The following is a 22,965-nucleotide window of genomic DNA, read 5'->3' on the forward strand; positions in this document are numbered from 1 at the left end:
TCAGAGTCAGTACTTCCTGACACAACTTCAGTCACATTGTGGCATGAGTTCCAGAAAAATTACACGAATCTGTTCTTCTTGATTACATTCCCTTGGTAAACTCTTTCACCTCTTGTATCCATGCTTACACTACTTCACTCTCCTGTACCAGTAACTGACCTCCATGAGGTGTGGGTTTGGATATACGTACACAGAAGTCCTTCCCCCCTCATCATTTACCTGTTTTTCAGGCCCCAGAGCAGGAGAGTCAGTTTCCAAGCACATATTTTCCAGAGGTAGCTGTTTCACAAGCTTCTGCTTCTTGAAGAAAATAAGACAGCTATTAATTACTTTATGTACTTAAACCTGTGGGAAAAATTATGAAAGGAGGACATCTCCTGCATTTAACAGCAACATCAAAAGACTTCAGTGCCACTGCCTGCACTTTAGCAACAATTTCTGAATGGAAGCAAGAATACCAGGAGCTGCTCAAGAAGTCCCTTCAAATTAGGATTCTCCTGTTTCCTAAATATCTGAAGTACTGTTATCTCAACACTGAATCCATTGTTACTTATTAAATCATGCAGTTATATAATAATGCAGTTATATTGCAGTAAACACACTGCATTTAGAGCTACCAATGCAATTTTGCTATTCTCTGTGTATATATGTGTGTACCTTTGCTTTCCTTCCTCCAAGTTCCCAACCTCACCCCCATCTATATCCATCCCTCATACCTCCCCCACTTGAATGAAGCCTTTTCCTTTCCTACATTTCCTGAGCTTATGACAGAAAGTGATGATTGTGCAGGATGGAAACAGACTGCCACCCCAAAATAAGAGGTTAGCAAAGTTTGTAGCAGCCCAGAATAGAAATTAAAAGAGCAGTCTCACCATATAAAGCACTGAATCTGAACAATGCCATCTTTAAGCAATTTAGCTGCTTCTTTACTTGTGATAATCAGAATTCTTCATAAGTCTGCAACTTAGCCAATTGTGAATGGATTTCATTTAGAACAGAAAGTGCCACAGCTCTGAGACAGAAACTAGTTGTTTTCCATGTGTCATGTCCCTACTCTAAAACAGTACAGTGACAGAAGCTGCCAAAGAAGAGTTCACCAGAAACCACATTAAATGAGAAGAAAAAACCCCCTTGTTTCTCAGGAACAGCTGAGTTCTTTTAGCCAAAATTTCCCCTCAGAAGCCTAGCTAAGGCAAAAGTCCCAGACAGAAATTCAGCCAAAGTAAAAATGTGCAATGCTATAGCAACTGAAACTTCTCCTGAGAAGTGTCAGGTTACAGTAACTGTATGCAGGCACCTGGTCTCATCAGCCATCATGATAAGCTGTCAGCTACTACCTCCAATTCCCAGGCACTGAGAAGGAGCAGACCCCAGCTGCAATCAGGACAAAATGTTACCTGTTCACTCCTTATAATGGAAGGAGGAATGGAGAAGAAGTATCCAGCTTTCACCCCTTCCATCGCTACAGATGGCTTCCCATCAAACGCATGGAGCAACACCTTTGTAGCACCTTGGAGAAACGAAGCAAAACAAATGATCAGCAGGGTTACAGAGCAGGGCTGCTATGTCAGCTTCCAGTGGGACCTTGGTCCCACAAAGATTGTATACAGAATATCTGCACTATTGCACACAAATTGAAGTGAGGACATGGCACAGCTGAAGAAATTCTGTTGACAAAAGCTGTGACAGAGAAAATGCATTAAAAGCATACCTTGTTCCTTCAAGAGATTAATGGTTGGTCTTCCAGCTGAGCGGGAGTGAACATTTCTGCACAGCAAGGAGAGGCCTGGCATTAGGAAATTCAGCCAAATACTTTTTTTTTTTTGCAAACATGAACAAACTAACAGCACCTTGGCACGGAAGTAATTAATCTGTATTACACCTTTTATCAGGAAAAAAACCGGAGATATATGTATGAATCATTGTAGCTAGTGAAGATATAGGGAAAACATAGCAAGGACAGGAAACAGAAGGCGACAGTATTGAAGTGCAAACACAGGGAAAATTCTATAATTAAATCTTAAACTGGAGATTGACTGGACACTAATGCCAGTTTAATCCATCTAAGAAAAGTTCTGTGGGCATTTAGTAACTATAAATCTTGGGAAATATTTCCACATTTTAATGAGATCTAGCAAATTCTCCTACTATTATAAATAAAACCTACAAAGGCAAATCCAGTCTTCTTGCCAACTCGATCTGCTTGATCAAAACCTGTCTTTGTCCTTCCTTCTGTTCATCGGTGCTGGCAAATCTGGGAGTGAAATCTAGTCCAACCTACAGTACAAGAGGAGAAGGGAAAAAAATTTTACAGACCTAACACTTAACAAACCCATTATTTCACATATAAAAGCAAAAAATGCTTCAAAATTGCAAAGCATTTCAAAGTATGTATACTAGAGACTGAAATTAAAACAAGCTCAACTGTAGCTTAACTCAGAAAAAAATCCATTCTCAACCATAAGCTCTTCCAACTGCGAAAGCATTTGTGGGCAGATAGTTACTAACAAGGGTATTTAACACTTTAATCTGCAACTGGTTTTCTGGGGGTTTATATTCTATTGAATATTATTTCAGAATAAGTCTCAAATCTGGATCTCCAGTATAAGTAAAATTTCTGACTTGAATCCATAGCTTTAGTCCAAACTCTAGCAAAAATAACCCATTACTTCTATACTTTTTTGATCTAAACACGTTCAGGCAAAATTTAAAGTCTGTCAAAGCAGTCCCATTCAATTACACCAACCAAAGTCTTTTATATATAGTACAACATGGCAAATTCAGCTACAAAGCTCTGCCAACAACTGCTTTTTCTGCAGCCACTGCAGAACCAGATATAAGTCCCTCCAGTACCAACACACAAACAAATGCAGTCTACCCTAAAGCTTTCAAGCTTCAATTCCTTTATAAACAAATGTTAGACAGGGGACAATACGTGGATACAAATAGATGAGGGATCAAAAAAAAGAACTGTACAAGTCAGTGAGGTGTACTGAAATCACAGCTTAGCCTAACTTTGTCAGGGAAGAAGGCAGGAAGGCTCTGCCTTCAGGTGTAAGACGATACAACATAATTATGCAATCTTTCTACTACTCCACCAACATAAATTCCATCTATTTTCTAATAATAACAAGGAAGGAAAGGAGGGAATCAGGCAAATCTATGGAGGAAAGCACATTAAGAGAATTACAAATCAGACTTAGTGCTTGTTCAGACTGAAAGCAATACTTATACTAGCATACACAAAACCAAGCATTCGATAAGTTTTTGTAATTCTGGTGACAGCTGCTGCTGAAGAGGTTTAAACAAGTTGTGGAATTCTACTCACTTCTCCGATCCCCACCAATTTGTCTTTGTAGAGTTCTATAAGTGGCAGTGCAGCATCCAGATCCTGCGGGAACAAGTTAAAGATGCCTTTACAAGGGGGAAGGGTTATGAACTCAGCATGATGATTAAACTGTTCTTCATTGTTCTTAAATTCTGTACTTTAGAACTTGCTGTTATTGCAAGTTGTGCAGTCAGATTTTAGAAACCTTCAGGATTTGACTTCTTTACTTAATAACCCTTTCGCCATATAGGTATGTAACATTTATTTGAAATACCCCTAATTTCTAGCTATCTTTTCGCAGTAGCAGGAGAGGTAATTAAAACAAGGCCCATAAGCAATCCGATAAGATTACATGGCTGCAAACAGCCAAACAGCTCCCTGAGTTTTTCAGGCTAAGGTAACAAACAGTAGCCTTCCAGTTCCCATGTTAACAAAGGGACATCTGCAAATGCTGTTCGCTGTAAGCAAAGCACTCACTCGGGATTTTTTAAACCGTTTCACTGCAGTAATAGGGCCAGATGACTCCAGTGAACAATTCTGCTTTAGGACTAATATGGACAAACCTGGGGTTTAGTCCACTGGGTCTCCTGCATCACAGGGAGCAGAAAAATCACTGGGCAGAACTGAAGGTAAATCAGGCAGACTGGAGCATCCTGTCGTCTGTCCTGAAAAGTCCCAGCCGTATTTTATAGCCTGTGTTTTACCTTCAAAGTAACACTGCGCTGCTCCTCTGGAGAAACTTCTTGAACGGGATGAACGCCCAGGCATGGCAAAACAAATCCTGAGAACCTAGACACGGAACAGGGATCGGCAGTGTGAGAGACCCCAGAGAACCCAAGTTTAAGCCCAAGAAACCCCAGAGAACCCAAGTTTAAAGCCAAGAAGGGCTGGCCTGATGGAGGAGGAGGAGAGCAGCGCGTCCCCTGTCACCTCCCGCCGAGGCGCGGACACCGCGCCCGGGACACGGGTGGGCGCCGGGACCCCCCAGCCGACCTCGCACCTCTCCGACAGCTCCACGACGCTCCGGAACTCGCCCGCCTGCTCCGACACCACCACCAGCGCCGACACGGCCGCCTACGGCACACAGAGACCCCCGGCCTGCTGAGACGCCCCGGGCGGCGGGGCCACGGGGGAGCGGGCAGGGGGTCCCCGCCGGCCGCCTCACCTGCTCCGCCGCCCGCACCACGGTCGCCACGTCCTGCAGGAGACACGCAGCGTCTCAGCCCCCGGCCCGCACACCCACCAACCCACCCACCGCCACCCCCAGCCCCGCCCGGCCGCCGCGCCTCACCGTGTGGAAGCAGGGCGCGGCGAGGTGGCAGTGACAGTCCACCGGCCCCGCCATGCCGCGCCCCGGGGGGAGCGCCGGGGCGGCCGCGGGTTCCGCTTCCGGGCCGGCATTTTCCCCGCGTCCCCGGCGGGAAATGGCGGCGCCGCCTGGGCCGGGGCCGGGGCCGGGTATGGATGTAGAGGGGGCGGTGGCGGCGCAGCGGGACCGGCGGGTGCGGTGCTGCTCGCAGCGCAGGCTGCGCGACGTGATGGAGCTGTGCGCGCCCTTGGTGCGGGCCGTGCTGGAGGGACAGCCCGGCGGGGCCGCCGCCGAGGGAGACGCACTCTGGGTGAGCGGGGAGCGGGCTCGGCCGGTTCCGGCACAGAGTGGCCCTGGGGCCGGCCCTCAGCCAGCGGGGCGGGGGAGGTGTTCGGGTGTTCACCCCGAGGTGGCCCTTCCCGCCTTCCCGAGGGAGGGATGGAGGGATTGAGGGATGGATTCCAGCCTCTCCCGTGTCTTGCAGAACTTCGAGACGGCGCTGCGGGAGAACGTGACCATTAACGGGCAGCCCTGGGAGGAGGCCACGGATGACCCCAGCCCGCCGAGCGGTACGCGCTGGTTTCCATTGATTTCCTGCCGGGCGGGTTTGTTTTGGTTCGGTTTGGTTTTGCCCAGAGGCAAAGGGTGGGGTTGAAGGGGGAGGTTCTGCCTTAATGTACGGAAGTAAAAATTCGCTATTGGGTTAATTGGGCCTTGGAAAAGGCTGCCCAGGGAGGTTGTGTAGTCTCCAGCACAGAAGGCTTCCAAAAATCAACTGGACCAGTCAACCTGGTTTGAACTGGGTGTTGACCCTACTGTGAGCAGGAGGTTTGAGTCACCTGCTGAGGGCCCTTCCAGCCCTGAGTGTTTGGGGCATTGTCCAAGATACCTTCCTATCAAGCGACCCTAAGAGATTGTCTGTTGCTGCTATTTAATATACAAATTAAGTGTTGAAAATTATTGATGTGTAATAATATATAAACATACATAATGTGCACAGTGTGATTGTAATGATTGTCTTTTAAATAATATTAGTGGAGATTCTTGGTAGTCTGGTGTCCAAATAAAGTTTCAGTGTGGTTCATTTGCTCACCTGTGTTGGTATGAGGTGTCCTTTACCTGCAACTTGATGCTTTTTTTAGTTGCATAAAGCTAAAAATACAGATATAGTGAACTAACTATGGAGAAAGAGCTCCCTGAACTGGTTTTTAGTGAGGAAGCTTTGAGCAAACCTGGGCTCTGAGCAACCTGATCTAGTTGATGTCCCTGCTCATTGCAAGGGGCTTGGACTAGATAACCGTTAAAAGTCCCTTCCAGCCCATTCTCTGACTCTATGAAGCTTTTGCAGTTGTTGTTCTAGAATGACAGAACTCCAACTCCTTTGACTACAAGGTCAAAAATGCACTGGTCTCATGATGCAAAGTGCTAAACCGAGGTACTGTCATCTGCCTGCAGCTGGCATAAAACAGATGTAAGGACTATGTTGTGCTTTTTAATTTGGCAAAAATTTACTTGTGTGCCTATCTCCGATGTGGTTTGAATCACCAAGAGATCTGACATTTTGTGCCTTCCATGTTTACATTAGCCAGTGGCTCAAGTCTTTTCTATTTATACTTAAATGATTTCATGGTGATCCTTGAGCAAACAACCAAAACAAACCCATAAACTCTTGAAACCTTGATTTTGCCTTTCAGAGGTTTGCAACGACCTTATTCTGCATGGAGTGACCCTGAGAGTTCATTCTGCTTTCTTCTATAACTTATTTTTTGCAGTTTGTAACAATGATGTGTGATGTCAGGAAAGTGCAGGCGTTTACTTGTCTAAATTTTGAGACTAGTTTTAAAATAGTATCTTAAGGTTTTAAAATTGTTAAGTTTAATTTGAAATCTTGGAGAAGTTAAGTCCCTTTAGTAGAGTAGCAGTAATAAAAATACTAGTTCACAGCTGAAAATATGTTTTAGGTGTTTAGTCTGACCCTGACATTGGAAAATAGAGCTATGAAAGGTAGCTCCTACTATGTTTTCTCTTGGTCCTCAGGTGTTTAAAGCAGGCACGTATATATTTTGCAAATTCGTTGTGACTAGAAATTGTAGATGTTGTCAGGATGTAGAGTATTTCCAGGAAGTGTGTTTCATTAAGGTGGCATTGTATTTTGTCACGTTGAACTGTATGTTTGTGCTCTGTGTGGTATAAAATCAGTCAGGCTTCAAATTACTGCTTGTACAGTTGGAGTTTGTTTAATACTTGTAGATCATACAGATAAAGCATTTTTCTTTCTGCATCTTGCACTGCTTTTCTTCAGTTGAAAAACATGTGATCTCAAAAGACAGCTATTTCTTTTTAAGACTTTCTTCATAGATTCAGAGTTCATAGAGAAATACATTTTTTATTTTTGCCCTGATGATTCTCCCCCTTCATGCCCGCAGCTCATTTACTTCAAAATAACTGGCCAGCATCAAGTTATGCTCCAATTTCTGTATTCCCTTAACAAGGAGATTCCAGACATAATGCATCTCTTTGTTGATAATAATGCATGATTATTTTATTTCAGATATAATTTTTTTTCCTACAAATTAGTCTCAAAAAAAATTGTAGGAGAATTCCCTGCAACAACTTTGTGTGTTTGTCATTTTTAGGTTCCAACATTAAAATTCTCGAAGATCAGTTTGATGAACTAATAGTAGAGACAGCAACAAAGCGTAAACAGTGGCCTAAAAAGATACTGGTGCATGCTATCCAAACCATGAAAGCTGAGCAAGAGATGTTGGTGAGTAACCTAAAATTTTCAGAAAAACTTTGCATATAGTAGCTGCTGACCATGTGTAACTTGAAGAAATAAATCATCTAATATTGACCTTTAAGCTCCTTCCCATGGTTGCTTTCGGTTATTTGTCACATAATTAAATGGGTTTGTTGCATTAATTGGTTCTTCAGTAAAATGAGGATTACTACAAAGCTATGAGTGAATTGGGTCTGCGGCACAGTTCAGCCAGTTACTTAAGCAGAGTGAAACAATCTGGTGCCTCATGATTTACAAGCCAGTATGCACTTATTGTCACATGTTTCTGAAGTCCTTGCCCAAAGGCTGGTTGAAGTGCCAAATGTTACACTACATACAGATAAATAGTATCATGCACAGTATACCCTGGCTAAAAAGAATGTCTGTGACTTCTTAAGTGCTTTTTGCTACATTGTAACATTTTGACACTCAGTGTAAAGTTATTACTGACATTAAACAACCCAGTCCTGTCTTTGATTGCTAGATTTCTTCCCTGCAGTTACATTAGGCCTACCATTTGCTTACCTCCTGATTGATTAGGATTCCTTTGGCAAAAAAAAAAAAGGGACGAGAGGCAAATACTGGCACAAGTTGCCCAGTGAAACTGTGGAGTCTTCATCCTTGGAGAGATTCAGGCTCTGAGCAACCTGCACCAGTTGGCCCTACTTTCTGTAGGGTGTTTAGAGGCCCTTTCCAACTTCAGTTATTCTGCACTAAAGAAGATGGGGATGCTTTTCCAAAGTTAAGAGCCTGCATTGCATTTCTGAGGACTAAAACCAACAAACATTGACTCTCTAGTTAGCCAGGCAGAGATGATTTACAGTAAGGAAAAGGGCATAGGTACATATTTGTCTTAAACCTGAGATATCATAAAAGGCAGTATATGTTAGAAAATCTCTGTTTTGTCATTATATCAAGTGTGTTAAACAAACGAAGTCAGCTCAAATAAAACGTGCTATTACAGAACATCAAGATTTAGCAAGGCAATTTATCCTTTCTGCAGAAGGAAAGCTATGTGCTACTTGAGTTCCACAGTGTATTAGTTATTTAGAATGCCTCTCATGCTACCCTTTTACTCTTGCTGATCTCTTCAAAGTTTACATCACTCTACAGCTAGATTATTTCAATTAAAAGTGGCTGCAAATATAGAAAGTTTAGTTATCTCTCTGTAAGTATGTATAGAAATAGAGAAAGTTTAGTCTGTCTCTGTAAATGAAGTGTCTTTTTTTTCCTCTCAGAGCTACTTCTATGAAGGTACTAGTGATTTCTCTGCTTTTGGTTGAGGATGTTTTGTGTTCTTTCTTGACCCTGGCTAACCCTGTGGTGCGTGTTTTCTGAGGCATAAAGAGCAACTATGAAGACGTGGTTTATCTGGAGGGAACTACTAATTTATGGTGGTGATCTCCATGTAATTGCCAAAGCAAGAAATCACCCTGTGGGTTTTCAGTCAATGTGTTCTCTAGTGTTTGAGGCTAATGCAAGCAATGTTTGTTCTTCTGCTGAAAAGATGTGTGAACTGTGAAAAAATTTCTCTGGGAAAACTACAAGGAGGAATTGTTTTTGCTTGAAGAAGGTTGAGGGACAGCTCCTGAACTGGAGAATACTAACTTGCTGATGATATAACTTGTGTTCCCACATCTTTGGTATTTTTTCCTTCTTTTCTGTTAGTTAGTTCTAATTCCACCTTTAATATAGCTAAATATTGGTTGCGTTCATTTATTATTAGTTTACTTCACGTCTCAATTAACTGCTGTCAAGTCACAAGACTCACAGTTTGTGAAGCACAGTGTTCTTACTTTTGCATAAGTAATTGCAGGGCTAGAATGAAGTCATTTAAGTAGTTTTCTTTTTCTTAGCTTTTTGTCTTAATGTACCCTTTGTTGGAGTTTGTGCCTCTGTGAAAGCGCGCTGGTTTTGTGAATGGCCCCTTAGAAGCCAGAGCAGCTCTTGTTCCTCAGTCATGCAGCAGGTGGCAATGCTTCTTCTGAAATGCTTGGATTTCAGTTCTGCTTTAATAATTAGAATTCTGCAAACTAAAGCAGAGTCTGGAGATATGTTTACAGAGAATGTAACTGAGTTAACCAGAGTACTGTTTTCAGTAACTGAACCTCTAATTTATTCTTGATGTAAATAATTCCGCTACTGTCTCCATTGTTCTGACTGCTGTGTGTATATTAGGTATCTGTTAAAGCAAGAGGGTATTTAAGAATTTTTCCCTTTTTTTTTGAATATGCAGAAGCTCTACAAGCCCGTGGTAATACCAGAAGAGATAAGATCTCAGCCTTCTCAAGGTAAAGGTTTCATGGGGACGGCAGCTGTACTGAGGAAACACTGCCTACTTACTGGCTAGCTGTAAATGTTTAAGAAGTTTTCTTTCTTTGAACTTGTTTAAAATTATTGGCTGTTAATATAATTAACTAAAATAGCTACAAGTTTCTCATAAAGGAGTGTATTGCTGCCTCAGTTTTCTTGTGTCCATTTCTCTTGTTCTAAGTGCAGTCTGCAGTGGGACACTGTACTTGAAGGCAAAAACTGGCCACTCTGTGTGTGTGTATTGGATAGGAATTGTCACAGAGCTACCCCCAGTAGTTTTCCTTACTTCTTTCCTTCACCACTGGTGGAGACCAGAAGGGGAACTAGTTGGATCACTGACATTATACTTTGGCCATTCTTGTGTTCCTTGTACATGAATACTAGAAATGCTTCAATCTCTCTTCCTAATCAGACAGTTTCTTCAGGGAATTGAAAGCTGTTGTGTAGTCCTCAGTGATGGCAGTGTTGACATCGCTTGCAAAGTAGGAGTAACTCAGAGTAGGACACGGATTTTATCCTGCCCGTGTCACATGTAAGGGTTGATGAAGGCACAAAACTGCAAACAGCATCATAAGTTTGCTGCATGCTTGTGAAAGATGCCTTGTACAAAGTCTATGGAACAAGGTGGTGGATTTGGCAGTGGGTGATTGGGATGTGCTTTCTTGAGGCTGGCCTTAAGAAATGGAAAGTTTTGTGTTGCCTGTTCCTAAGTATGAAAAAATGACAGAATATGCCAGTGCAGTTCTAAGTTGAAAAGCTTGGTTAAAGAACCCTCACTACAGATTACTGCCAGGATGTAAAGCTAGTGTAACAAGCAGTGGTGCTAAAAGTTTGAGAAGCTGAGCTTAATCTTCCAGTTCTCACCCTGCTAATCTAACTTCATTCTAAGCATCATTTCCTCTTTGTAAATGGAGACATTGCTTCCAGAAATGCCAGCCTGTGCAGAGCAGCTAGTAGGAGTGTCAGTTCATATCTGGGTTCCAAGACCTATGCTTTTCTGATGTGAATTAACTACTTCTTGAAAGTTAGTAGCAGTTTGCACTATGGTATTGTCTTTTTAGGTTTGGTAACAGCAAAGTTGTAGCAAAGATAGCATAGAGTTTGTGCTGAATTTTAGTATTAGGTACTCTTTGGGAAGTTTGTGTATCCCAGTTTAGCAAGTACAGTGGCCAGAAACCAAAAATGTTTAGATTACTCAGTGCCTTTCGTTTCCTTTTTTCATTTCCCTATGTTTTGGAAAGCCTTGAACACTGAGGAATATAATGCCATCTATGTCAAGCTGAACTCCTGCAGGCAAATTTCATTTAACTGTGTGTCAGCCTTTCAATATAATAACCCAAATAATTACTTCTATTTTTACTTAACTCATTTCTTGCCATTTCATGGCATCACCATTCTTCTCATCCCAGCACTCTAATGTAAGATTGCTTCATTATGGATATAGCTTTCTTTTAGGGAATGTCCATGCCTCTGGGGTGTGTTTTATGAGGCTGCTGTTGGACTGTTTATTCGTCTAAATTCTGATGATACATTTTACTATTCATGTTCATATATGGATTATACGTTCCTAAACCATGTCTGATCTGCACATTGGACATGTTGACAGTTTAACAAACACTGTCTCTCGCTGCTCACCACCTTTCAGCAGGGAGCCACCGTAACCCTGGGCTAGAATACACTGACTGACTTAAATTATCTCCAGCAGCAGTAGAGAGATTGACTTCAGAGTGGAATGCTGTGTTTAACCCTGACAGGGTTTAGGGGTGTGTGCACCCTCTAACACTGTGTCCTACTGCAGACACTAAAACCCTACAGAAAAGTAATCGGAGTGGAGATGAGGTTGCTTAGTTCCCAGAAGCACACTGGTCTGCTTATTTTAAGTTTTGTGGATGGTGGAGAACATGCAAAACAGTTTTATGATAGCTGAGGGTTTAACTCTTGAATAAAGAATTATTGTGTTGATGATCTTATCATATTGCTACTGCAATCAAATATATCCCATATTCCTCCCCGTGTTCTCCACCTGCTGCCTGCTTCAGTGTTACTGAAACCTTCTTTCCCCTTCCCTTTCCCCTTCCTCTTTCCTTCCTAATTAGCACAGCAGAATTCGTGCAGTTTGTGTTGTTTCTGCTTGGTTCTTTTTGGTGGTAATCCTTGGCAAATTAAGCCAGAAGAAAAAAAGTAGCCTTTATTGTAAAAGCCAACTTGCTGGAGACATAAGATTATTTATTTCCCCTCCTTTAAAGGATTTCCTTCATCTCATTTTCTCCACAGTTGCGTTTATTCGCCTTCTTTTGTGCGGTTTTTATCAAATGTAATGTGAGCTTGAAAGTTTTGAAAACAAATCTTTTTGTATAATTTTTTATTTCTTAACAACTGTTCTCTTCCTTTATGTCAAATAATAGCTTTGTGTCTCATGGTTTGCATAAGCTGTAGGTTTTCTAGGGAAGAACTCTGTGGCTTGTCATAGTTGGGACTGCTAAACAGTACTGCATTTTGAGTGATAAAGAATAATACTAGTGAGATAAAGCATATCAGTTGTCATCCTCAGTGCTATAATGAAAGCCATGTGCTGCAGGTTTAAGTTTTATACAGGGACTCTACTGCTTCTCTGTCCAGTTTCTGCTAGCAAGTAGTGGGGGGAGGGAGCTACGTTTCAGAAGGTGATTTGGGCTTTTATGTTTTTCTGTAGATGCTCTCATCGCAGATCTGAAGCAGGTGGCAGAAATGGTATCCAAACAGATCAGCGCAGCAATGAAGGTGAGACCCCTGTGTGCTCCAAGAGGACGTGTTTTTATTTTCTTGATCTGATAATATGTCACAAAACAGGCTTTCTAACTCACCCTCATGATAGTTTTTTACAAAAAAGCCTGTGTGTGTACTTCTGAAGTAGGTACAACTGCTGAAGTTGTCTATAAAGCATTCCCTGTCACGTGGTAGTAAGGAAGATTACCCTGTGGCTATAGGAAATACTTTTTACAGAGATTTTGGAACCTGCAGCATCTGGAAAATAACACATCTTTTGAAGACCTGTACAACATCACGTAGAGTGTGACGTGTTACTTCAGTACCTGCTTAGGCATCAGCTGTGGTGTTCCTGTGATACTTACTCTGCTTAGAGATGTCATGAGGGAACACTTAACCTTGGCATACTCTTTGCATTGCCTCTGGGCACAGACTCTTGTCACCACTGGGGTGGTAAGTCTGCATTCCCAACCTTCACCCACCATCCTAAGGATCATCTCTGCAGACACGGAAACTTTTGTCCCTGTCAGAATCTAATAAACATACTTCATTCATTGTACCTGTTACTTTTCCTATGTAACTTGAGATACTTGGGTTTGTTTTTGCAGTCTCTTCCAGCACTCACAGAAAGAGCAGAAGGTCTTTCCCAGGTGTTGACTTGGCAACCAACCTTGGAACTCTGCAAGCTGCGGCAAGAAATCTTTGCTGGTGGAAAGGCAAAGGAAGAAAATAATGTCCAAAATTTTGTACCACCAGGAGAAGTCACACCAACAGACGCTAATACCAGTAAAAATCCTTATGTTTTGCTAAAAAGAAGAAAAGCTGCAGATTCACCAGAAAGGAAGCGCTACCCTCTTCGACGGAGGAAGATTGCTCTCCGTGCGTGAATTTCTCATTCTGTGTTTTCAGTTTGGAATCTCAGTTGTACTCTTGTTCCGTTTGCTCCATCGTTTCTCTTAAAACTCGTCTCCTCTCAGTGCTGTGTATGGGAGCTTCCTTAATTAGCCTTCAATCCCTTGTATTTTGTATCCTTCAATATTTGTATTTTTACCGTCATGCTGATGGTGTATGAAAGCCTATGCATACCAGTAGCATCCAATATCCAGCAAATGTATCGCCATTTAGCTCTCATTTTTTGCTCTTATGTTGCAGCACTTAGCTCGAGTCCTTGCGCTTCTCAGAGTTCATGTGCATGCTTTATGTATGTGGGCAGTCTTTAGGAAACCACTGAATGCTCATTTACATTCAGCGTGCCTCTAAAGAAGTTGGAGGATGTCTAGTTCTCCTAATGCACCTTCATTAATTACTGAGTCGTGTGGCTTTCATTTTAATAAATGAATTCACACTGGACCGTATTGCAAACACCAGATTTCATAGGATGTTAAGAGTTTTTAGAAAATCCATGCACAAATGTGACATTGGTCCCTGCTATTCTGCCTTTCCTGAATATAGGTTATTTAGGCTTATTTATAGTCATATTTGCTTAAACTTGGATTTTTAATAATTGTATGTATTTACTTGCAGTGTGCTCTTCTAAATAGAAATTTAACCATCAACATTTTAGGGTGTGATGTTTCATTTCATGTAATCCAGTTATGCAGACTGGGGGTTTCCTGGGCACTGTGTCTACACATTACAGGATCTTGACTTGGGTCGTGTATGCATTTCTGGTGTTTGACTAAACTCTAAAGATCAGTACAGGGTACCAGTAAATGGTATTCAGCTGAGCTTGCTCACTTTTGTTTTCTTTACCCATTAGTACCTAGAGGATTGCACAGTATTACTAGATTGAGCATTGTGCCTTAACTATTTATAAACTTTTCTGGTTTATAGTTTCACGTGCTGATATGTAACATTCCTTACACAGTAAATGGAGGGGGTTTTTAGATGCTTTATTAATGAAATGTACTGTGGTAAGAAGATAGGTCCAACCCGATGTTTGAGACTGAAAATTCTCGATAGAACGTGACAGATTTTAGCATCGTTATTAGACTTTATGTATGTAATCATATGTAAATATTTTTCCCGTCGTTCTTGTAAATACAAATGTGTGTTTTTATATGAAGTAAATAAAATCAATTGAGGAAGATCAGAGTTTCAGATAACGTTGTCAGTTCTAGTCCTGGAATAGATGGTGACTGAGCAGTGAGCGTACTTCAGAAGACAGTTAAATTTTGGCTTGAGTAACTGAAGTAGTTCCATTTACTGCCTTTGAACTCATGGCTGTTATTAATCTCAGGGCTACAAAGCATCTAATGTAAGAGAGGACAGGATGTGAGAGGGGCTGGAGGTGCAGAGCTGTGGAACTTGTGACTGAGATGGCTTTTCACGCAGCAACTTGCTATTTTAGCTGCTTTGAGTGCCTGTGCTCTGTGCGGCGTTGAAAATCCCCACCATGGCTTTCTTCACCAAGATCCACCGATACTCTTTGAGTGTTCCCAGACAAAGTGAGCCCTGCAGGATTTTGCATGGCTACCATTATAGTACTTGAACATTTTCTCTGTTAATAGGAAGATCCTCTGCTCTTCTCTGCGAAAAATAGGTAAGTACAGAAAATAGGTGCATCTCTTTGAAGGAGTCCCATCAAAAATGGCCAAGGTAGGACAAAATCCTTACAAAATACAGAGAGAGCACTGTGGATGAAGACTTAATAAGAGAATTACTGGATTCATGCTACAGTGTGTGTTCGTGTTAAGAGATTGTGGAATAGTTGGTCTGTGCAGGATTTGAAGTAAGTGGGAATGGATGCCCCGAGCTAGGGCAGTCGGGCTTTGTTTCAACTATACTGAGTGGAAAAAGAAAACAAATGCATCTGGAAACACTGGCCAAATGAATAGTGTAAAGAAAGATAAACCAGTCAAGATTCTAAGTGCAACATAAAAACTATGAATTTAAAAATCTCTTGATGACTACTTTTGGCCAAGCAGCACTAGAAGGTGTCAGAGAACTTCCCTTTAAATACAAGTTCTGTGATGAGCTAAACTCAACACTTGAATGTTCACTTGAATGTTCAGGTGGTTTTCAAATGGTTATTAAAATTTTCTACAGCCAGTGATACATGCAGCTAGCTGTGCCTGGGATCTGTTCTTCCCACTAGCAGAAATACACAAAAGACTTCATTTTTTCCCCATTCCGGTAGCCTTATGTCCTTCAGTTAACTTTTCATAGGAATTGGCAGTGTTGTGCAAGACAAGTGTCTAATCAGGCTTCTACTGAAATGTCACAACATCCAAACTTCTTATTTTTAACTTGGGGCGAATCAGTATTGCATCAAGAAATGTCTGGTAGTTTTTCTTTATATAGCCTTTGAATTTTGTAAGACAGCTCAATGGCGATGGATGCTTGGCAACATTTGCAAACTGAGTTTGCGTTTCTCTGCCTTTTGGGGCGAGGTGGCACATCTCGCTGTTCGTTAGTATGTGCTGTCTGTGAGGTGCTTATTGCTGGTGAGCCTGGGCCATCCCCACCCGAGAAAAACTTGGAAATTGAAGCAGTATCCAAGCACACTTTTGCTGTGTATGGTTTCTGAACAAAGGGGATTACAAATGGTGCAGGGAAGCTCCTCTCCTATAAATCTTCATGTGGACACTGACAGCACTCTGAGATCCAGTTCTGATCTGTGCCTTTCTCCAGAAGAGCCATGCTGTGCTACGCTGCAATCAGTGACTCTAGTCTGTGTGTGTGTAGGCTGCTTCAGCGCAGACAAAATTCACTGATTAACTGCCATTATAAAATGTAAACTCAGCTGACTAGGCTGCTTTCTGGGTTTGTTTTCTCTCCTGCACAGAAACACTCTGCCTTTACTGCTGCACTACCTGGAATTACTGTGTAGGCATTTCTACAGATGTACCAGAGATAGCTTTAATACTAAGTAGAAACTTGTTCCCACAAGCAAATTTTGACTTGTCATTTCCTTTGCCATTTGTTCTGAACAAGAACAGACTATTCAGGCTCAAGGGTACTGTCCCCTGGCTTGTCCCATACTTGCGGTGTCCTGGAAACCTTATTCTGCAGCTGCTGGCTGCATGCTTGGCAGCATTGCTCCTAGAACAGCCCGAGAGCTTCATGTGGGATCAGTTCTAAAGTCCCTCTGTGGAACAGGCTTTGTTGTCCCACAGATCACATTGAAGGGCTGTTGAGGTGTTTTAGCTGCATGGTTCATGGGTTTTATTGCAAAAGACTATACCTGTTCTCTGAGCTTACAAAAATACCAGCTCCTAGTCCTGTTAATTTCAACTGTGCTTTAGCTACAAAGGCAGCAAGAGTTCAGTTGCTCCTTTTTGTGCAACTGTCCCGATTAAGTCTCTACTTGTGCCCACACTTCTTTAAGTGCATGACGTGTAGTTAATGCAAAATTGGACTGTTTCACTGTTTTGAAGGAGCAGTTGAGAGCAATTCACCCTCTAATAACTCACTGCCTGGTGGCTAGGACTGCCTTCCAGGAGATGCCGGTTTGGATCCCCTCAGCTGGAGAATGGCACTGAACCCACACCTTCTGCCACCTCCATGAGCACCCCCTTGGTGAACATCCTGCTCTTGGCATGTTAGATGACAGAGGAAAGAAGAAAAGAAGCAAAAATGATTTTAAAGAAACCAAGGAACATCCTGTATGATGTGTGGGAGACCCAGTGCAGCCTGGGGACGTAGCTGAGGTCAGGGTATTTTGGCAAGGGTGCCCATCCCAGTTGTGGTCCCCATGGCTATAAGGGTGGGAGAGACTCACAGCTTCTCAGAGCTCCTCTGGGATTGGAGGAGCTCTGAGAAAGTGCAAAAGTAAAGTTGTGGGTAGCCTGGAAGATGGAGACACAAGCTGCTTTGAGGTGGAACAGCTGGGGAGAAGTGCTTCCCACCAGGGAAGTCATGCTCAGGTCTTTCAGTCATCTGATGATCCCAGAGCCTACCAGGAAACCTGTGGCAGAGTGTAGACTTCAGTTTGACTCTTGGACTCCCGGGCAGCACAGTTCTCTCACCTTCAGCATGAACTGTTAGCCAGATCTTCCTGAAAGGATAGTCTATATTTACTCACTTTTCAAACATTTTAACCTCATCTTTGTCTAAGCTAGATGACTCAGGCTTCTGAGGAAACCAGAAAAATAGGGAAGTATCTGATTTATTAAGATACCTGGGGCTTTATGACTGACTGCCCTGCAGTTTGGGGGCGTGTACCCTCCTTGCATGGCCATGTGTTTGCCCCTGTGAGTAGAGCACAGTCAGGAGGGCACATTAGTTACAGATACTTCTGCGGCAGAGCATGGATGTTGTTGAAGTACCTGTCAGTGCAAACATCCCTTTCAGAGCAGAAGGCCAAGGTAACAGTGCAATTAAAATGCAAGAAAGGTGTTCAGAAGGATAAAAGAAACATTGTTAAGTCTGTTAAAATACTCTCGACAGAATAGTGAAACAGAGAGATTTTTGTCTGCAGCAACTGTGTTTTCAGCAATCCCTGTCTGGCTTCGCCTTTACAAGAAGTCTGTGGCATTTCCTTATTATTTAAAGGAACAGGGCGAGTAGCGAAAGTGAAAATCTCTTTATCCCAGCACGGATGCCGTGTCCTCACGCCCACGACCCCGGGCTGAGCCGGCTGTCCCGTATCTGGAGCTCCCGCCGCGAGCCGATGTCTCAGGAGCGCGGCGGGCAGGAGCGGTCGGAGGTGAGCCGGGAGCGGGACACATGGGGGGGCACAGCCGGCTCCCAGGGGGGCAGCCTGACCTCCCGGCACCGCCGCCGGCAGGAAATTCGGGGAGAAGGGAAACTGCGGGGAGCTTATTTCTTGCAGGCGAAAGAGCGAGTCGGGCCGCCCGGAGGGGCGTCGAGCCCAGGCGGCCCCAGGGGCCGGGGCTCTCCGGGGGATTTACAGGCAGCTCCTGCCCGGCAGTGCCGTGCCCCAGGGGTGCGGGCTTTCCCCCGGCTCCCGGGGGCTGGACGCTCTTGCCGTCGCCGGGGGCTCATGCCTGGGGGCGAGCAGTGCGGACCGGGGGATCCGGGCGGTCCCGGGGTTCCCAGTTCCGCGGGCGCGGCAGGGCTCCCGGCGGGCGCCATGTGAGGGCCATGCGGGCGGCGGGGCGGCAGCTCCGCCCCCGGGCCGGGGGGTGCCGGCTGCCAGGTGCCGGGGCGGTGCGTCCCCTGCCCTGTCCCGCCCCAGCCCGCCCTGTCCTTCTACTCCCTGCCCTCCCCTCCCCTGTATCCCACCCCCCGCGGGCCGGGGGAGCCCTGCGGGCGGCTCCGCAGCGGCGGGATGTCGTGCGCCGTCCCGGCGGCTGCGGCGGGGGCCAGCGCGCTGCCCCGGGGCGCGGCGGCCGAGGGCAGCCAGCAGGTAGGGCCGGGCCGAGGGGCTCTGCGCTGCAGGCGGGCGGGCACATGGGGATGAGTCACGCCGGGCAGCGCCGCCTCGGGGGTGCCCGCTGCTCCTGGCCATCGGCACTTCTTTTCCCGGGAGGCGGCCGCGGTGCTGGCTCTTCCAGGTGGGAGAGCGGGCGAACCGCCGGCGGTGCGCGGAAAGCTGCCAGCCGCCGGGGCAAGGCGCGGTCAGAGGGTTTTCCACGGGCGCAGGCATCCGGGAAGGGAGCTGGGCTGCCCCGCCGACAGCGGGCGCGGGAACAGCGGGAGCCCGGCTTCCCTCCGCGCTGCTCGCACCTCCGCCCCGTCGGCAGCGCTGGGGCGAAGCAGGTGTCAAGTGCTGCCTGCTGGGCAGGTTCCTGCCGCGGGTGCCGGCGGTGCCCACGTTCCCCCATCAGCGGTAGCGCGTGTGCCCGCGGGGCTCTGCGGCTTCCCCCCGGGCAGCCCTGCGGGCTTCCATCCCTCCAACTCGGGTCCCACCTGTGCAGTGGGTCAGGGGGATGCTCTGCCCTTTGCAGTGACTGTGGGATCAGCGGGATGCCGGCGGTCGGTACTGTGAAATTTAGAGTATATGCTCGTTCCCAGAAACAGTTGCACGCCTGAATTAGGGCATCTCCATATGCACTTTAAAAACTAACAAAGTGCTTCTGGCTGATGTGTTCCAGAGTCATGAAGAAGATGACAGGAAGGTAAGGAGAAGAGAAAAAAATCGAGTTGCTGCACAGAGGAGCCGGAAGAAGCAAACTCAGAAAGCAGATAAACTTCACGAGGTGAATGGGTACTTGGTGTTTTGCAAGCACAGCTCGGGTATTGAGCACAGGACTTTACTGTAAATGGGAATTCTTAAGCAGGTGTGAGCCAGTCTTCATGCTAACCCAGCTCAGAGAGCTGTGGGTGGGCTGTGGGATGCCTAGCTGGGAACTCCCAGATATTGATGCTCCTGTTGACAGTGCAGCTCTGCCATCAGGGACACTACCGGGGAGAGAGACATGGTCCTGCCCTCACCTCAATCTCCCTCGTTTGCTGTTCCTGTGACCACCCAATGAATGGGATCACAGGCTTCCTCTGTGCTGAAACATACCCATTTTCCTCTAGATTAGTGTTAAGTTTGCCCTATTTGCTGTGGTAGTAGATGAATCCTTGTTGTCTTACAAGGGAGAAGGCGATGGAGGAGGAGACGACCATGCAGTGGCAGTGCTGATCTGAATCATTCTATAACTATGGTGCTACCACGGCCACTAATCAATATGGTCCCCAGAATACAGAGTTGAAAAGGATTCGTAGGAACTTTATCACCTGCAACTGTGAGAGCTCGGCTCGATTAGCTGTTGTACTTGTATGCCCTGATAAATAACATTTTATGTTTAAAAAAAAAAAAAAAAAAGTAACTGATTCTTCCAGAAACTCTTAATATCACAAGGCAGTGTAGCTTTCTTGTGTCCCCAGTACAAACACTGGAGGACAGGAATCTCCTTTCTCGGGTTTTGGATGTTGCCTCACACAAAAATGCTTCTGTTGTAACCAGGTCAGTGTCAGCTTTTGGGGTGTCAGGTTTTAGAGTAAGTGTCAGTTTTGCTGCTGCAACTGTGGCTCAGTCAGTTGTTCAGCTCTGAAGGTTCATCACAGGCTTTTTGTCTTTCTCAGTGTGGAAGGATCTACCAACAGTCATGAGAGACCAAGAGGGACAACGTGGGGAGTTTTGGGTTTGGTTTTTCCCAGATCTCCTCTGAGTCAGCGCCTGAAAAAGCCAGGTGCAGAGTACTTCTGTAAAGGGGTAACCCCTGGCTTTTTTGGAATAATTTCTGGGCCCTGTGCCATACCGCAGCCTCTCAAATATTCCTCCTGGACCTGAGCATCTTCCTTCTGCTGGGAATCTTCATTATCAGGCATACAGGTTTTCCAGCTGCAGGCAGATCTGGTTGAATAGGCATTCATTCTTAGGAAGAACAATTTGATAGTCTCACCCCTGAAAATGGGACAGAGAAATGGGAGAGTAACACATTCCAAAACTCAACCCCATGGGGTTTGGGGCAACAAGAGATGAGCACAACCAGAAGCAGTGTTGGACACTTGGCTGGAGTTTGGGTACGGTAGTGTGACAGGAGGACTGTGCCTGTTTTACTCTGTGTGTGAGGGGAGGGGTGTGAGGGAGGACAAGGAATCCAAAGTTCTGCTGCAAAGGGTAGCAGAGGCAGTGCCAGGCTGCCCAGAGGACCATTGCATGAGAGGCTCTCCCTCCTGCCTGAGAAACAAGCCTTTTAAGGGATGTGTAGGCTTTGAAGTTTGCTCTGAAGCTTTCCCAGGGAGGTGAGATTGAGTGGGTGAGTGTTGAGCCTTGGGCCAGCAGCGAGACACTTGCAAGTTTTCAGTGGGCTTGCTCTGAACCTCTAGTTCTCTTCTCTTTGGGATGAGAAGACTTGGCAGCAGGAACGCTTGAGACATGCAGTTATCAAAAAATGTGACATGGGAGCCTTGCATCCATCACAGATGCAGGCTGCAGAGCAACTCAAAACTCCCCTGCAGTTAGCAGCAGCTTATTTATTGCCAGAGAAGCCTTAGCTCAAAAGCAGCACAGGTCAGGATAACCAAGGCCTTGTGGTGACAAAGTGAGCCTGGCAACAAGCTGGCATAACACTCTCCTCCTCCTGCTCCTGAGTTCTCAGGCATCTAGGCAGGGAGTTACAAGCTCTGGCCAGCCTGGAGGAGAGCACTGGACACCTTGTGCTAGGTATGCATCTCAGCTGGCTCTGGGGTAAATGGCTTTTCCCTGCACTGGCCCAAGGCAGGGGCTGCTGTTTTCTCACCAGCAATGCCAGGCGCCGGGTTTTCCCAGCATCTATCTGCAGTCAGTGCTTTCATTTTCTCTGATCTGACAGTGCAGAGTCCAGCTCAGCCCTTCCCAGCAGAGGCAGCCCGGGGCTGGAAGGGGCCACCATGGGGACACAGCCACCCGTGCATGTCTGCAGCCCTGGGCTACTGGGGGACTCCTGAGGGCCAGCAGCACTTCCTGGTTTTCAGGGTCACAAGAGAAATTGCAGTGTGGTCAGGGCACAGGTCATAAAGCACTTGCCCTGTTACAGCACCCAGGCTGTGTCTGTCTTTCCTTAGCATTTTGCATATTGTAGTAGGAAACCACACAGTTATGTGAATGTACTCAAGGTGGAAGCACTGAAATAAATGTTTTGACTAAATTATTTTTCTTTCCCCTCCTTCCAGGAATATGAGTCTCTTGAGCAAGAAAATACCTCCTTAAAAAGAGAAATTGGAAAGCTAACAGATGAAATGAAACACTTGAGTGAAGTGTTGAAGGATCATGAAAAGATCTGTCCACTATTGCACTGCACCATGAACTTTGTGACCATACCACGGCCTGATGCACTTGCCAGCTGCCTGCCAAGATGAGTGCTCTCCTCAATCACCTTTAAATGTGATGTGTGAAAGTGCCATTTACAGGACTGTTTAAGAACTGCCTACTCATGGTTCAAGTCTTCCATCTAAGAGGTCTGGACTTGACCACGCAGCTGTTCTCCACGTTGAAGTGTTATAGTCCTCTGAATCTCAGGATAACACCAGTAGGAAAAAAGATAATTGGAAGAGCAACTTCTTATTTGGTAGAATCTCAAGCCATGGTTTTGCATTCAGAAATGTCAAAGTGCCGTGCAGCCCACTATCGAGCGATGGAATGTATACAGGGAAAAGTGCCGACCTCGGACTGGAATGCCTTTCTCCTGCACGTCTGCTGCCAGTGACCCTTTGTAACTTGTCATCCATGTATATAATATCCTGGCTGCTGTTTTTTATCTCGCTAAACACGTTTGGTTAATAAAAGCCATGTCCCATCTTTATTATGTTCTCCAACTTCTTCAATAATCAATGTCTTTACCACATCTCTACTGTTTCTTTGCTGGTCAAATCCAAAGTCTAATGCTAATCTTCTCATCAGTTGTTCTATCATTTGCTTGTCACCTTTTCATTTGTTCCTCTTTTGAAGTGTGTGTAACAAAAGAGTTTTCTTATCTTTATTTCTTTGTTAACCCGAATCAGCTCTGCTGACATTAGTTCTTGGAGTGTTTTGTATCCCAAAATATGGCTTGACCAGTTTCTAATGCTGATTGTCTGCTCTGTGTGGAAGAAAAGCAAACAGAGTTAGCTACT

The 22,965-nt window shown here is 45.0% G+C and overlaps 3 protein-coding genes across 4 annotated transcripts in view; 2 read left to right on the plus strand and 1 right to left on the minus strand.

Annotated features, from left to right (window-relative positions):
• Positions 1–4,701, minus strand: part of TATDN3 (TatD DNase domain containing 3) — a 5,157-nt gene extending 456 nt beyond the window's left edge. The window contains exons 1-9 of one of the 2 annotated variants that reach the window (XM_017811766.1): positions 4,620–4,701; positions 4,494–4,526; positions 4,329–4,402; positions 4,033–4,117; positions 3,329–3,391; positions 2,168–2,277; positions 1,712–1,767; positions 1,398–1,510; positions 220–300 (exon numbers count right to left, since the gene is read on the minus strand). In XM_017811766.1, the coding sequence (XP_017667255.1) occupies positions 220–300; positions 1,398–1,510; positions 1,712–1,767; positions 2,168–2,277; positions 3,329–3,391; positions 4,033–4,117; positions 4,329–4,402; positions 4,494–4,526; positions 4,620–4,673 (669 nt within the window). In that variant the 5' untranslated portion in view covers positions 4,674–4,701. The remainder of the gene's footprint in view (positions 1–219; positions 301–1,397; positions 1,511–1,711; positions 1,768–2,167; positions 2,278–3,328; positions 3,392–4,032; positions 4,118–4,328; positions 4,403–4,493; positions 4,527–4,619) is intronic. The other variant, XM_017811767.1, reaches the window with a different exon arrangement.
• Positions 4,702–4,716: 15 nt separating this feature from the next.
• NSL1 (NSL1, MIS12 kinetochore complex component) lies at positions 4,717–14,557 on the plus strand. The gene is made up of 6 exons (XM_017811768.1): positions 4,717–4,947; positions 5,122–5,206; positions 7,274–7,404; positions 9,653–9,707; positions 12,422–12,489; positions 13,083–14,557. The coding sequence occupies exons 1-6, from the start codon at positions 4,753–4,755 to the stop codon at positions 13,359–13,361; spliced, it is 813 nt and encodes a 270-aa protein (XP_017667257.1). The 5' UTR covers positions 4,717–4,752; the 3' UTR covers positions 13,362–14,557.
• A 3,420-nt stretch (positions 14,558–17,977) lies between these two features.
• On the plus strand, positions 17,978–22,655 carry BATF3 (basic leucine zipper ATF-like transcription factor 3). The gene is made up of 3 exons (XM_017811619.1): positions 17,978–18,124; positions 19,476–19,580; positions 22,027–22,655. The coding sequence occupies exons 1-3, from the start codon at positions 18,017–18,019 to the stop codon at positions 22,210–22,212; spliced, it is 399 nt and encodes a 132-aa protein (XP_017667108.1). The 5' UTR covers positions 17,978–18,016; the 3' UTR covers positions 22,213–22,655.
• The last annotated feature ends 310 nt before the right edge of the window (positions 22,656–22,965 follow it).

This window comes from Lepidothrix coronata, unplaced genomic scaffold (genome assembly GCF_001604755.1).
Source record: "Lepidothrix coronata isolate B3197 unplaced genomic scaffold, Lepidothrix_coronata-1.0 Scaffold33, whole genome shotgun sequence".
Taxonomy (NCBI): domain Eukaryota; kingdom Metazoa; phylum Chordata; class Aves; order Passeriformes; family Pipridae; genus Lepidothrix; species Lepidothrix coronata.